The sequence below is a fragment of the Dama dama genome, chromosome 1 (genome assembly GCF_033118175.1).
Source record: "Dama dama isolate Ldn47 chromosome 1, ASM3311817v1, whole genome shotgun sequence".
NCBI classification, from domain to species: Eukaryota; Metazoa; Chordata; class Mammalia; order Artiodactyla; family Cervidae; genus Dama; species Dama dama.
The window spans coordinates 17,732,981-17,747,874 of record NC_083681.1 but is presented as its reverse complement, the minus strand read 5'-3'; the positions used below and the strand labels follow the sequence as shown (position 1 = coordinate 17,747,874).

The following is a 14,894-nucleotide window of genomic DNA, read 5'->3' as shown; positions in this document are numbered from 1 at the left end:
AACTTTGACTTTTGACCTAATCATTGGTTTAAGCATCAAATACAGGCCTGCAAAGAAGGTGTAGTTCTTAAAGGCCTAGCCAGCTCTTGTAAATATTTTCCCTACTTATGCCACATAATTTTTTTCTTCCTAGATGTATGTGAAATTCACAGTAAACAGTGTTTATATCTAGAGATAACCCACTAATTTTACTACCATATTAAAAAAAAACATGTAGGTTTTTTTAAAAAAATTTTACCTTCAGCTCCATATGACAGAGGCATATGGACTTAAAAAAAAAAGGACTTTCCTGGTTGTCCAGTGGTAGAGAATCTGTCTGTCAATGCAGGGAAATAGGTTTGATCCCCAGTCCAGGAACATTACATGTACTGTCGGGCAATTAGGTCCATACTCAACAACTACTAAAGCCTACACGTTCTAGAGCCCATGCATTGCAACTACTGAGGGCTTTGCCACTGCCACAAGAAGCTGCAACTAGAGTTAACTCTGCCCAGTTGTGGGTGTGTCTGGTGGTACAATAAAGTCTGATGCTGTAGAGAACAATATTGCACAGGAACCTGGAATGCTAGGTCCATGAATCAAGGTAAATTGGACGTGGTCAAACAGCAGATGGCAAGAGTAAACATCGGCATTTTAGGCATCAGTGAACTAAAATGGACTGGAATAGGTAAATTTAATTCAGATGACCACTATCATCTGAATATCATTATCATCTTACCTACTAACATGGGCAAGAATCCTTTAGAAGAAATGGAGTAGCCCTCATAGTCAACAAGAGTCCGAAATGGAGTAGTTGGTTGCAGTCTCAAAAATGACAGAATGATCTCTGTTCGATTCCAAGGCAAACCATTCAATATCATAGCAACCCAAGTCTATGCCCCAACCACTGATGCCAAAGTAGCTGAAGCTGAACAGTTGTATGAAGACCTATAAGATCTTCTAGAACTAACACCCAAGATGCCATTTTCATCATAGAGGATTAGAATGCAAAAGTAAAAAGTTAAGAGATACCTGGAGTAACAGGCAAGTTTGACCTTGGAGTACAAAACGAAGCAAGGAAAAAGCTAACAGAGTTTGGCCAAGAGAATACACTGGGCATAGCAAACACCCTCTTCCAACAACAAGAGTTGACTCTACACATAGACATCAACAGATGGTCAATACCAAAAGCAGACTGATTACATTCTTTGCAACCAAAGATGGAGAAACTCTATATAGTTAGCAAACACAAGATTTGGAGCTGACTGCCACTCAGATCATGAGCTCATTTCAAAATTCAGATTTAAGTTGAAGAAAGTAGGTAAAACCCCTGGGCCATTCAGTTACAACCCAAATCCAATCCCTTATGATTATACAGTGGAAGTGACAAATAGATTCAACAGATTAGATTTGACAGACAGAGTGTCTGAAGAACTGTGGACAGAGGTTCACTGCAGTGTACGGGAAGCGGTGACCAAAACCATCCCCAAGAAAGAAATGAAACAAGGCAAAATGCTTATCTAAGGAAGCCTTACAAATAGCTTAGAAAAGAAGAGAAGCAAAAGGCAAAGGAGAAAGGGAAAGATATACCCAATTGAATGCAGAGTTCCAAAGAACAGCAAGGAGAGATAAGAAAGCCTTCTTAGGTGAACAACGCAAAGAAATAGAGGAATACAATAGAATGGGAAAAACTAGAGATCTCTTCAAGAAAATTAGCAATTCTAAAGGAACAGATCATGCAAAGAAGGACACACTAAAGGACAGGAACAGCAAGGATCTAACACAAGCAGAAGAGATTAAGATGAGTGGCAAGAATACACAGAAGAACTGTACAAAAAAGGTCTTAATGACTCAGATAATCACAATGGTTTGGTCACTTACCTGACATCCTGGAATGTGAAGCCAAGTAGGCCTTAGGAAGCATTACTAAAAACAAAGCTAGTGGAGGTGATGGAATTCCAGCTGAGCTATTTATAAATCTATTTATAAAGCTATTTATAAATCTAAAATATGATGCTGTTAAAGTGCCCTGGTGGCTCAGATGGTAAAGCGTCTGCCCACAATGCAATCCCTGCGTTGGGAAGATCCTCTGGAGAAGGAAATGGCACCCCACTCCAGTCCTCTTGCCTGGAAAATCCCATGGATGGAGGAGCATGGTAGGCTACAGTCCATGGGGTCGCAAAGAATCAGACATGATTGAGCGACTTCACTTCACTTTACTTCAAAGTGTTACACTCATATGCCAGCAAATCTGAAAAACTCAGCAATTGCCAGAGTACTGGAAAAAGTCAGTTTTCATTCCAATCCCAAAGAAGGGCAATGCCAAAGAATGTTCAAACTACCACACAATTGCACTCATTTCACATGCTAGCAAGGTAATGCTCAAAATCCTTCAACGGTATGTGAACAAAGAACTTCCAGATGTACAAGCTGGATTTAGAAAAGGCAGAGAACCAGAGACCTAATTGCCAACATCCATTGGATCATAGAAAAAGCAAAATACCTCGTGCAAAATGCTGGGCTATATGAAGCACAAGTGGAATCAAGATTGCCAGGAGGAATATCTACAACCTCACATATGCAGATGACACCACCTAATGGCAGAAAGTGAAGAGGAACTAAAGAGCCTCTTGATGAGTGTGAAAAAGAAGGACAGGAAAGCCTGACAAGCTGCACTCCACAGGAGTTGTAAAGAGTTGGACACAGCTCAGCAACTGAACAACAATAGCAACCCCTCTCACACACCTCAGAGTACTTCAAGATAAACTATATAAACTATAAAAAAACTATATAAACTATATAGTAAAAATGATTATATAATTACGTTACCTCTACTCACAAACTAATAATCACTGATGTCATTTCCCATAGTCAAAATTTATCTTTAAAATGAAGGTCCAACAACTGAGCTGGTAGAATAAAGTGCCTTACACAAAACATAAAAGTTATTAGTTGGGTCACTGTTGTATCTCACAGCCTAAGCCTTTGAACATACAAATTATTTTGAATGTAGTGGATGGGGAACTCTTGAAATTCTCAGGAAAGTGACATAAACATTTTTCTTTCAGCTAATGATTTTTCCTAAGTTAAAAATAATTTGCATTGAAATACCCATATTCTACCAAATACATATGTTGTAGTATTTTTATGGAATTTATAGTAATGGTACTCATACTGCCACATAACATTCAACAGTTTGACAGAAAGTTTTAAATCTGCAATGATGACACATTTTATGTACTCACGTGAGTCATAGACAAAAATGGGCTCCACTTTTAATTTTTTAATGGATAGACTGGGCAATGCCAATAAAATTTACACCTTATCAATTTTTTTAGGTACATGTCATCAGTTGACCTATGAACTCTTTAAATAAGGTTGTTATTGTTGTTTAGTCACTAAGTCATGTCTGACTTTGGGACCCCAGGCTGCCAGGCTCCTCTGAGAAATCATGGGATTTCTCAGACAAGAATACTGGAGTGGTTTGCCATTTCTTACTACTGAGCCACCAGGGAAGCCTTTTTTAATAAGGTTATTAATAAGTAAGGTCTTCCCAGGCAGCACTAGTAGTGAAGAATCTGCCTGCCAATGCAGGAGGCAAAAGAGATGTGGGTTCAATCCCTATGTCAGGAAGATCCCCTGGAGGAGAGCATGGCAACCCAATCCAGTATTCTTGCCTGGAGAATCCCACGGAGAGAGGAGCCTTTACAGGCTATAGCCATAGCACTCATACACTCATAAGTAAGTTATTGAGAAAAAACAAACAATTATAGATCACTTGGAGGCATTTAAATTTGACTGAAGTTAATGAATCGCAGCTTGTAACTATCATTTATCAAGTTCAGGAAATTTTACAAGAAATATTCCTCCTCTTTCACAACACAGCTATAAGGTAGTCATGATTCCTACTGCACAAAATAGAAAACTAAGGCTCTGAGAAGGTAGGAGTTGGCTCTCCCAGGGTCTTAGATATAGTAAAGGGCTCAGAAAGGAGTTATTCAGATTGTCTGTCAAAAAACATATGCTTGTACTTTCAACTCTGCCACGTTATTTCTGATGACTAGGGATGAAGTAGAGAAAAGTAATAGAAATAGAAAATAGAATATTGAAATATTTCTATAGAAACAGAAAAGGCCATTAAATTCTGATTTCAGATTGTAGTGTCTAATTTATACAAAAGTGAAATCATTAAACTGCTAGAATACATTTGGTTTAATTTTTAATTTTAATGAATTTATTGCTCAGAAGTTTACAACCCATAGCTTCAAAATCTTAAAATTCCAATTAAAACACATAAATGTGTCAAATATCTTACCTCACAAATATATTTTATATACTTTTCATGATTTACATGTTAGTTACACTTACAATTTCTAAGGTTTTATTTAAGGCCTTATATATCACAGAGTTCATTTTATTTAGTGAGAGACTAAATATGTATTTTTTATGCTCTTTCAATTTTTCATTGGCATGTATCAATAAAATTTCCTTTCCAAAAACAATTTTGCTTTTTTGCTACTTAAATTCAAGCTTCCCTTCCTTTTTCTTTCCTGGCTGTTCTTTACTTCTTGGACTAATCCTTATGTAAGTAATGCCATCCGTGCAATTCTGTTACTTTTCTTCCTGTCATTCTGCTATCTATAGCTTCGGAAGTCTTCAAAGTCACCTATAATGTGCCTGGAGGGCTACAGTCCTTGGGGTTACAAAAAGTTGGACATGACTGAGCAACTGAGCATGCAAACAAATGTTTTAACAGCTAGTAGTGCTCAGACAAGAGACCTAAGAAAGCCTTGCCCCCAGGTGATTTCTGAGAGTATCTTCACTGATAGGCTGATATTAGCAAACCCAAAACTGAGGTCAAAGTGATAGGGGTCTAAGCAATCATCATTCATAAAAATAAAATGAAAATAAAATGAGATCCCAAATTTACCCTTGATGCAAAAAGTCCCAGCTGTTTCTTCGTATGTGTTCCCAGGTAAATTATTGCAAAATAAATAACATAATAAGTGATTTATACCAGATCTTTAGGATTATTTTTCTCTTTATGGCTGCACCCCAGAGATCTGCAGTGAACAAAACCAACCAAAGTGGAGGATAAAACGTCCCCTAAATATCTCCACAGCAACTGGAGTTCTTATATTTTCCCTCAATACAGTTTACTTAGAATAAAAGCTATAATTAAAGTTTCATGAGGTTGAAGAATGGGAAAGCTTTATTTGGCAATTGTATCACCAATGCTTTGCACAATACTTGCCACATGGCAGACCCTCAAATATTTTTTAACAACTAATTGGAAAAAAATAGTACTTTGATGCCCCTATTTGAGAAAATAATCTATTTTCCTCAGTTTTAAAACTCATATGTCCTTTCTTTTTATTTCATATGCCACTGTGAGAGTTTATTGAAAACTTATTTAACTTACATGCTTATTTAACTTAAAACTTATTTAACTTACACCCAAAATGCTGGGCTAGATGAAACTCAAGCTAGAATCAAGATTGCCAAGAGAAATACCAATAACCTCAGATATGCAGATGACACCACCCTAACGGCAGAGAGTGAAGAGGAACTAAAGGGCCTCTTGATGAAGGTGAAAGAAGAGAGTGAAAAAGCTGGCTTAAAACTTAACATTCAAAAAACAAAGATCATGGCATCCAGTCCCATCACTTCATGGCTAATAGATGGGCAAAAAATGGAAACAGTGACAGACTTTATTTTCGTGGGCTCCAAAATCACTGCAGATGGAGACTGCTTACTCCTTAAGAAAAGCTATGAAAAAGCTAAGGAGACTCCTTACTCCTTACTCCTTAAGAAAAGCTATGAAAAATGTAGACAGCATATTAAAAAAAGCAGAGACATCACTTTGCCAACAAAGGTCCATATAGTCAAAGCTATGGTTGGAGTCATGTATGGATGTGAAAGTTGGACCATAAAGAGGGCTGAACCCCAAAGAATTGATGTTCTCTAACTGGTGTTGGAGAAAACTCTCGAGAGTCCATTGAACTGCAAGGAGATCAAACCAGTCAATCCTAAAGGAAATCAACCCTGAATATTCATTGGAAGGACTGATGCTGAAGCTGAAGCTCCAATACTTTGGCCACCTGATGGGAAAGAGCCAACTCATTGGTAAAGACCTGGATGCTGGGAAAGATTGAAGGCAGGAGAAGGGGACGACAGAGGATGAAATTGTTGGATGGCATCTCTGATTCAATGGACATGAGTTTGACAAGCTCTGGGAGATAATGAAGGACAGGGAAGCCTGGTGTGCTGCAGTCCATGAGGTTACAAAGTGTCAGACATGACTGAGTGACTGACTGAGTGAGTGAACAACACTGATAGCATGACGATACCTGTCTTCATAGAATGCCAGAACAGGGAGAGGCTTTAAATGTAATAATTTACAGAAAAGAATGATCCTAGATAGTAAAAGTGATATACACAGTGATATACATGTATTTAGTTATCCAAGGCACAGTGAATGAGAACCAGGTCTCCTGAATTCTGGATTTTTTTTCAATTTCATCAGTTCAATTTACTTTTATTATTAAAATGTTATGAAGTATTATAACCTGTATAGCTAACATCAATGCAGCTATTAGTATCTCTTAAAATATCGAAAACCTGAGTTTGAATATTCCATTGACCAAATTACTAGCTGAATTACTTGGCAATATCATAGTATTTATTAAATGTATTTCCATTTCCCTACTTGCAAATTATTCTGCATAAAAAAGAAGGAAATCTCCAGTGATCAAGACAACATTCCACAATGAGACCACTATGAAGACAAGAGCTTCCATAGCAATGCAAGAAGGTTTGCAAAACTCAAAACAATTAGAAATTTCCATCTAAGAATGCTCTGATAATGGCTGTTCTCAGAGTTTTTTGGGTTTGGGTTCTTTTGCTTGTTCATTCGTTTTTAAGTTGTTCAGCTCTAATGAAAGGACACTGGATAGGACATAAGTGTTTCCAGAGGAGTTTAGAATGCTGACAACGTAGGAGAACAAATTTACAGTAATTTTTTGAAGTAGTGTTCTAGTTTGCCAAACAAAAGAAAATGGGGGTAGAGAACACAGAATAGTCACTGCTTTGAAATATACTGTTTTGTGTTACCAAGTCCACTGTTGATATGGTGAGTCAATGAGAACTGATTTATACATGTCTTAGGAAGTTGGAATTGTTACACAATATTCACCTATATGTTTTCAGCATTACAGGTGAAAAAGCTTTTTCAAAATAGAAAAGAATTACAGGATGGAAAGTACATACAGCTGTTGCTTATTTCTGATTATCACAATTATTTTCAAATTTCTTATCTAAACACCTGATTACATGTTTTTTTTTAATCTGGCAAAGAGCCAAAGTCATTCAAATTTTACGTTTATAAAAGGTAAAAGTCAGAGACTGTTTCTTCCCTCTTATTTTGGCAATAAATAGTAGCATTCAATTTCTTTTATCTATTTCTAATATAAGTCGCCGAGAGTAGTCTTATGTTAAACTGGCATTGCCAAAGGCACTGCCACAACTTTTGAAAAATTTGTAAATTTTGATTTTTAGGGGAAGAAAAAAAACCTTCCAGAATTATAAAAACAATTCCCACAAAAATCTAATACTTATCTTTAGTAAAATTATCATATTAGATATGAATCTGTTACAATGAAGAATTAGTATACTGCACAAATGTTGCTTTGGGCACTGACACAAAACTACACATGCATAGGATTACTGGACTCCTTTTATAAAGGCTTAAGTTCAACAATTTGCAACATCAAATAGTTCCTAAAAGTGTGCTTCCTGGGAAATATCTGCATTAATAATAGCAAACAGTAGCTAACCTATTTTGAGTTTTGTGCCTAGGTTATCAATGGAAGAAGTGGCAAAAAGGTATTTGAAGGGAAAATGCACAAAAAAGGAAGATGACTGAAACAGCAGTCTCATTGCTACAGGAAAAGGCCATACTCCATCAAGGCAACAGCCCCAGGCTATTTGTAGGACTGCCTGGTACAAGTCCCCAGTCTCTCTGGATCCGATTCTTTCTCAAGGCCCTCCTACCATCAACTGCAAGAGCACTTTCAAGAGGGAGACTCAAGAGTAGGCAAACAAAATCACTGTTCAGATTCACTTTGGAAACTTTAAAGAAGTAAAAGTCTCAGAGACGGGTAGCTAAAAGTGCTTTCCGAAGTTGAAATCCGTGTAACCAGTCAAGGTGCAAATAAAAAGCAGCTTTGGTTTAACAGTGCATCTCTTTAGCATTCTGTCTGCAATGGAGTTCCTTCAAAACAGAGCTCACACAGTCTGAGAAAGACTGAAACAGAACTCTGGCATTACTGCAAAGATTAAAAGTCAAGAGAAGCTGAAATGCTTGACCAGGAAGGAGGCGGAGTGCTCTGGAAAGATGCCAAGAATCATAGGGAGTCTGGAGTACACCTGGAACTGATGACACAGCCATCCCGAATGAGCACAAGTTAGAGCTAGGCAGGCATTTATTCATTCAACAGATAGTTGCTCGGGGCCTAACATAAGGAAACTGAAAAACTGAGGGAGAATGCACTAAAGAATCCAGGGGGCAGAGAGTGAAGGATGAGGTAGGGGTGCGAGAAACAGAAGAGAGAGTTTAGAAAACCAAATACCCGGGTTACCCACAGAAGAAGATAGAGCCAATAAATGACCAGTGACCAAGAAAAAACACATTCGGTGGTGAGAAAACAAGAGATGAGAGGGCTCTTCATCAAAAGGCAACTCAAAAAATTATATGACAACCGGTCCCTAAAGACTGAGAAAAGGAATGCAATATATGAAGGCAGTTAGCTTGCAGAATTCAAAGATGTCAGAGAAGGTCATGCTAAGAGCAAGAGAGTGGCGGGGGGGTGGGCAGGGAGAGGGGAAGAGTTTCCTGAGAGTAGGGGTTCCTGTGGGATGCTGGAGAAGAGAGGAGACACAGTAACTGGGAAAGTTTGGGGGAAAGAAAACAGGTGGGTGAGAAGGAGCCGTCGAGTCGTCAGGGTGACTGCGACGAAGGAGGTTGCAAATGCTGGAGGTGGGCAGACAGACCTTTGAATCAGGAGCTCCCCCGGAGGAGTGAAGTCTCATTCCATGCCCGTATCCCAGTGACCCCTTCCACCAGGGCCCGAAGTCCAGGTCTCTCCCGGGGGTCATCGGGAACTAGGCCGGGCTAGGCCCCTCCACCCCCCGGCGGCGGGGCTCTTGGCACGCGGCGGGACCAGCCTGGCGCCCACCCGCCCGGTCCGCGTCCTTCCTCCCGAGGCTCGGCCCTGCCCGCGTCTCTACTCACCGAGGGCGCCGTCAGACGGCTGATGCTCTCGCCCAGCGAGTCCAGGTTGACCCGCCTCCGGCGCTGCGCTCGCCTGGCCCCGGCCGTGGCGGCGCTGACTGCGGCGGCTGCTGCTGCGCCGGCCGCCGGGGCTCGGGCGGAGACGAGCGCCGCGCTGGGCTCGAGCGGCCCGGGCGCGCTGCGGCCGCCGTTCCAGCAGAGCCTGGACAACGGGCACTCCACCTCATCCTCGGGGCTGGTCTCCAGATAGTCGGAGCCCAGGGAGCTGAAGGACTCGGACGAAATCTTCCTCCGAGACATGCTGTCGGCGCTGCGGCGGCCGAGGCGGCGGCGGCGACGGCGGCGGCGGGGATACGGGCGGCGGCGGCGGTTGCACCGGCGGCGTTAGGGGCGCTGCGGCCGCGGGGCGACGGGGCAGGGCTGCTCGGCCGGGAGGGCGGCCCCGGAGCCGCGGAGCCTCGGGAGCCGACTGCTCATGGCGGGAACTTGCAGCGCCGCGCTGCTCTGGGCCCGCGTTCGCCGGCCGCTGCCGCCTCGGCGCGCGCCTGGACGCGTCTCCGCGGTCGCTCTCCGGCTCGTGGGGAGGCTGTGAGCCCGGGGGCGGCCGGGCGGGGAGGCGGCGGCCGCGCGGCCGCGGAGGCAGAGGCTCGCGCCGCCCGCGCGCCCAGCTCGCCCCTGGTGCCCCCGCTCCGCCCGCCTTCCCTCCCGCCTCCCCTCGCCTCGCCGCCCGCCTCCTGCCTCCGCGCGCCCCCTCCTCCGCGCCGTCTCTCCGCAGCCGTCACGTGTCGCCTTCGCACCCACTGGAAGTCTCTGCCTCTGTGCTGTCGCCACGTTTCGGGAGCAACGGGGACACTTCGGCGCCGTCCTCTGAGCGCCACCCCGGCTCCCGCCGTCCCCACCTCCTCGCGGAAGAGGCAGCTGAGCAGCAGACGGGGCCCCGGAGGCCCTGAGACAGGGGGGCACCCGGCCGGGACGGAACACCTGCCTCTGCAGCCGCCTCGGGGAAGCCTGAGGGCGTGGAACTGGGGTCCATCATTTAGAGCCCATCATCGATCTTTCCCTCCGAGTTCATTTGGGAAGTCCTGAGGCCAAGGGGGAAAGCCGAGGGGTCCAGCCCGCCCATGCCCAAGGAGTCGCTTACGAGGGAAGGGGAGGGCCCACCCACCCTGCTGGAGCAGCAGCTGGTGAGGACGGGTGTTCTCCTCCTCGGCCGAGGCTGCGTGGGCTTGTAGATAGCCCAGAGCCGAGAGGCAGTGAATGAGGACAGCGTCTGCTTGGGCAAGAGCCCTGTTGCCGAGCATCGACCTGGCTGGGCGAGCCCGGGCCGCTGGCCCCCCGCCTCTGTGCTGGTGCTGGACAGCTCCGCTGGCCACCTGGAGCCGCGGTTGCAGGCGCAGTCCCTCCACGGACTCCACCACCTAGGAGCCGGGGAATGACACTACCCTTCATTCTCCTGGCGCTTTGCTCCAAATATGCGATCTATTCGGGCTAGGCTGCAAATGCTGCTCGGGAAAGCCAAGGGGAGTGAGAGAAAGACTTTTCAAAGCCCAAGAACAGCCTCCCAGGTTTGCTGTGGAGCTGCTTCACTCCAAAGCTTGGGCTGCGCTATGCTTAGTCTCTCGGTCGTGTCCGACTCTTTGCGACCCCATGGACTGTGTAGCCTGCCAGGCTCCTCTGTCCATGGGGATTCTCCAGACAAGAATACTGGAGTGGGTTGCTATGCCCTCCTCCGGGGGATCTTCCCAACCCAGGGGGCGAACGGAGGTTTCCCTCGTTGCAGGGGGATTCTGTACCGACTGAGCTACCAGGGAAGCCCCATTCCAAAGCCTGCCTCTTGGCAAAAGAACAGTGGCGCTTAGTGCGCCTCCCCATTGTGCTTGCTTTAGCTCCAGGAAAGCCTGGGACTTGTTCTAACACTGAGATGGGCAAATAAGGGTCCCTGGCTGTGCTTCCTTCTGCAGCAAAGCACCTGAGCACGCTCCCCACCATTCCCCTTCCCTGGAAAGAAAAGTTGACAGGTTCTGGCTTTTGCTCTGTAGAGACACAAAAGCAAAAGCAGTTTTTCTTTCAAAGGTTCTTCCAAGGTAAAGGCAGATAGGTTTCTGGATTGTGTCTATTTTAAAACTAACAGATAAAACAAAAACCCCTTGCTACAACACAACCTCAATTTGCTTTTAATTCTAAATCTTTCAGTTTGTTTATGAGAACCCAAATAAATATAAATGCTGTCTGAAGATTCCTTTTACATTTGGGGAAAATGCCCTCAAGTTGATTCAGAGATATGCCTTAATCAGGTTTTAAATAGATGTTAAAGATATGAACTTGCACATTACCACACACATACTCCCCTTCAAATACATACATACATATATATGTATATATATACATATATCAGTTCGGTTCAGTTCAGTTGCTCAGTTCAGTTCAGTCGCTCAGTCGTGTCCGACTCTTTGTGACCCCATGAATCGCAGCATGCCAGGCCTCCCCGTTCATCACCAACTCCCGGAGTTTACTCAAACTCATATCCATCAAGTCAGTGATGCCATCCAGCCATCTCATCCTCTGTTGCCCCCTTCTCCTCCTGCCCCCAATCCCTCCCAGCATCAGGGTCTTTTCCAATGAGTCAACTCTTCACATCAGGTGGCCAAAGTATTGGAGTTTCAGCTTCATCATCAGTCCTTCCAATGAACTCCCAGGACTGATCTCCTTCAGGATGGACTGGTTGGATCTCCTTGCAGTCCAAGGGACTCTCAAGAGTCTTCTCCAACACCACAGTTCAAAAATATCAATTTTTCGGCACTCAGCTTTCTTCACAGTCCAGCTCTCACATCCATACATGACCACTGGAAAAACCATAGCCTTGACTAGATTGACCTTTGTTGGCAAAGTAATGTCTCTGCTTTTTAATATACTATCTAGGTTGGTCATAAATTTCCTTCCAAGGAGTAAGTGTCTTTTTAATTTCATGGCTGCAATCACCATCTGCAGTGATTTTGGAGCCCAAAAAAATAAAGTCTGACACTGTTTCCACTATTTCCCCATCTATTTCCCATGAAGTGATGGGACCAGATGCCATGATCTTAATTTTCTGAATGTTGAGTTTAAGCCAACTTTTTCACTCTCCTCCTTCACTTTCATCAAAAGGTTTTTTAGTTCCTCTTCACTTTCTGCCATAAGGGTGCTCAGTAGTGTCCAACTCTTTGCAGTCCCACGGACTGCAGCATGCCAGGCTTCCTTGTCCATCACCAGCTCGTGGAGGTTACTCAAACTCATGACCATTGAGTCGGTGATGCCATCCCACCATCGCATCCTCTGTCGTCCTCCTATATGTGTATATGTGTGTGTATATATATATATATATATATTCTTTCTCAGTTTGCTAATTGCTAACTGCATAGTTTCTCCTCTTAGCAGAGGAAATCAGGCCTCTTTTTAAAAATGATAATAATAGTTATTATTTGTAATTACTAAGATTTTGATTTTATGGTGTATCTACTGTTGATTTTCCTACTACTTCACTTAATTCTACATACATTTGTTTCCACTGGAAATTAGATACACATTAAATTTTTATCATAAAGTTTATTCATCAGTTCTGCTGAAAACTTTCACTGGCCTTTCTTCCTTATTTTGGGGGAGTAAACTACATTATTACAACATTGGGAAAGCTGTTTAATATTCTCGTTGTGCAGTATCAATCATAGCATAATGCTGGAATTTTTAGTTCTCTTTTTCAGTAATAATGATATAACTGTCAAGTTCTTTACAGTCATATAATTTTAGATCTTCTATTCTGGATACTAAACAACATATGCCTTTTATATTCTTTTAATAACTACTGTGGCTCACACACTCACACAAATGTTCTTTTTTAGTAATGGCAAATAACCTTTACATTGAACTTAAAACTTTTACTAATCATTCATACTCTTGTCTCAAAGTCAAATGCCTGAGGTCAAGGCAATAAGTATCATTCATTTCCAAAATTTACAGGCAGCCCAAGAGTCTTGTTTACACTGAAGGTTTGTTGCCAGAAAGAATTCTGCACCTATGGGACATTTTTGCTTTGTGTGAACCATTTGAATCAGACTCTTCATAGTATCTAGCCAGAAGAAGTGGATCTTACAGTTTTCTGTATGAATTGATGATCACGATTTCCCCACTGATTTTTAAACTATAAATAAATGGAGGCCTAGATATAAACAGTATATCAATCTATTTTACTTTCAAGGGTTTCCTTCATATTTCTGCTCAGGAGGAGAGTTCAAAACTTCTCTGTATGAACAATGCCATGTGCTATACTTGAATTAACATCTTTAAAAGGTAGCATAACCTCTTCTCCATAAAACAAAAATTTAAAGCCTTAGAACTATTAAAAGGAATCCATATATTTTAGGAAAGAGTAGTCCACTGAAAAATGAAAGATTTGTGCTCTGATTTTAGGAGGAAAACTTGCGCAGACTCATTCCCACAAATTCAGTCCTGCTAAATATATTGTATTTCGATAAATTCCTCAAAGTATAGTATCCTACTGGAAAAAGAAAATGCAGGAATGTACTTGGTTTGTTTGTGAAGTCAGTGAGGGCAGTTGAGGACTCAACTCAGAATGATCAAGCATTGGGAAGGATTCCTTAAGAGAGTAGATTCCTCATCTTAATTAAAATGGTGACTAATTCCCCTTTAAACATAGAAATAAATTGTTGTGTATGTCTTACCTTCATGTACAACATTGCTGTTTATAAAGTCCTTTCACTTACATTGCCTCATTTGATTTGATTTTCATTCTGTCCAGAAAAGTAAAGAAAAATTACCTCTGTCGAGTTAAAAACAAAAGACAAACAAAAAAAAAACAACTTACCTCGGTCCTCAGTCTCCAAATTCTTTGCAATTCAGAACTTCAGACTCTTTCCTAATTTCTTTTTGTCCATCCAAGTCTTCAGAAAGAAAACCTGCAACATCTAACTACATATGTGTTCTGTGAAACAGAGTTCTTGCTTGATATCAGAAGACTGAGGAAATCACTCCTTGTAGTCAATCTTTACATAAATTTGGCAATTTACAGGAACTGTGCATATAATAGTAAAGCAAGTTCTTCAAAGAAATATAGCAGCGGGTGAATTCTTAAGTAGGACAAGTTTTTCTGTATCCCTGACTCAGAAAAATTACCACACACACACACACACACATATTCCATATTTGCAGGTTAACCCTATGTACGCGTTTCCTAAATGAGATCTGTCTACCTCTCCCACTTTCTCATAATCCTTTTTATAAGAAGGAAAACATACTTTCTCAGTGAAAGACTGAACAAATAAGAGCAAAGATATCATGCTTCATATTCATGCATAAGTTTATAACTAAGGACTTCCCTGGTGGCTCAGTGTTAAAGAATCCACCTGCCAGTTCAGGAGACGCAGAAGACGTGGATTTGATCCCTGGGTCAGGACGATCCCCTGGAGAAGAAAATGGCAACCCACTCCAGTATTCTTGCCTGGGAAATCTCATAGACAGAGGAGCTTGGCAGGCTACAGTCCATGGGGTCACAAAGTGTCGGACAGGACTGAGCTACTAAATAACAACAACATTAAGTATCAAAATGAGATCAACTATCTGCTTTGTTTAC

The 14,894-nt window shown here is 42.5% G+C and overlaps 1 protein-coding gene across 1 annotated transcript in view; it reads right to left on the bottom strand.

Moving 5' to 3' along the window:
• Positions 1-9,571, bottom strand: part of GUCY1A2 (guanylate cyclase 1 soluble subunit alpha 2) — a 431,015-nt gene extending 421,444 nt beyond the window's left edge. The window contains exon 1 of the mRNA XM_061125587.1: positions 9,272-9,571. Coding sequence (XP_060981570.1) covers positions 9,272-9,571 — 300 coding nt within the window. The remainder of the gene's footprint in view (positions 1-9,271) is intronic.
• Between the last annotated feature and the right edge of the window lie 5,323 nt (positions 9,572-14,894).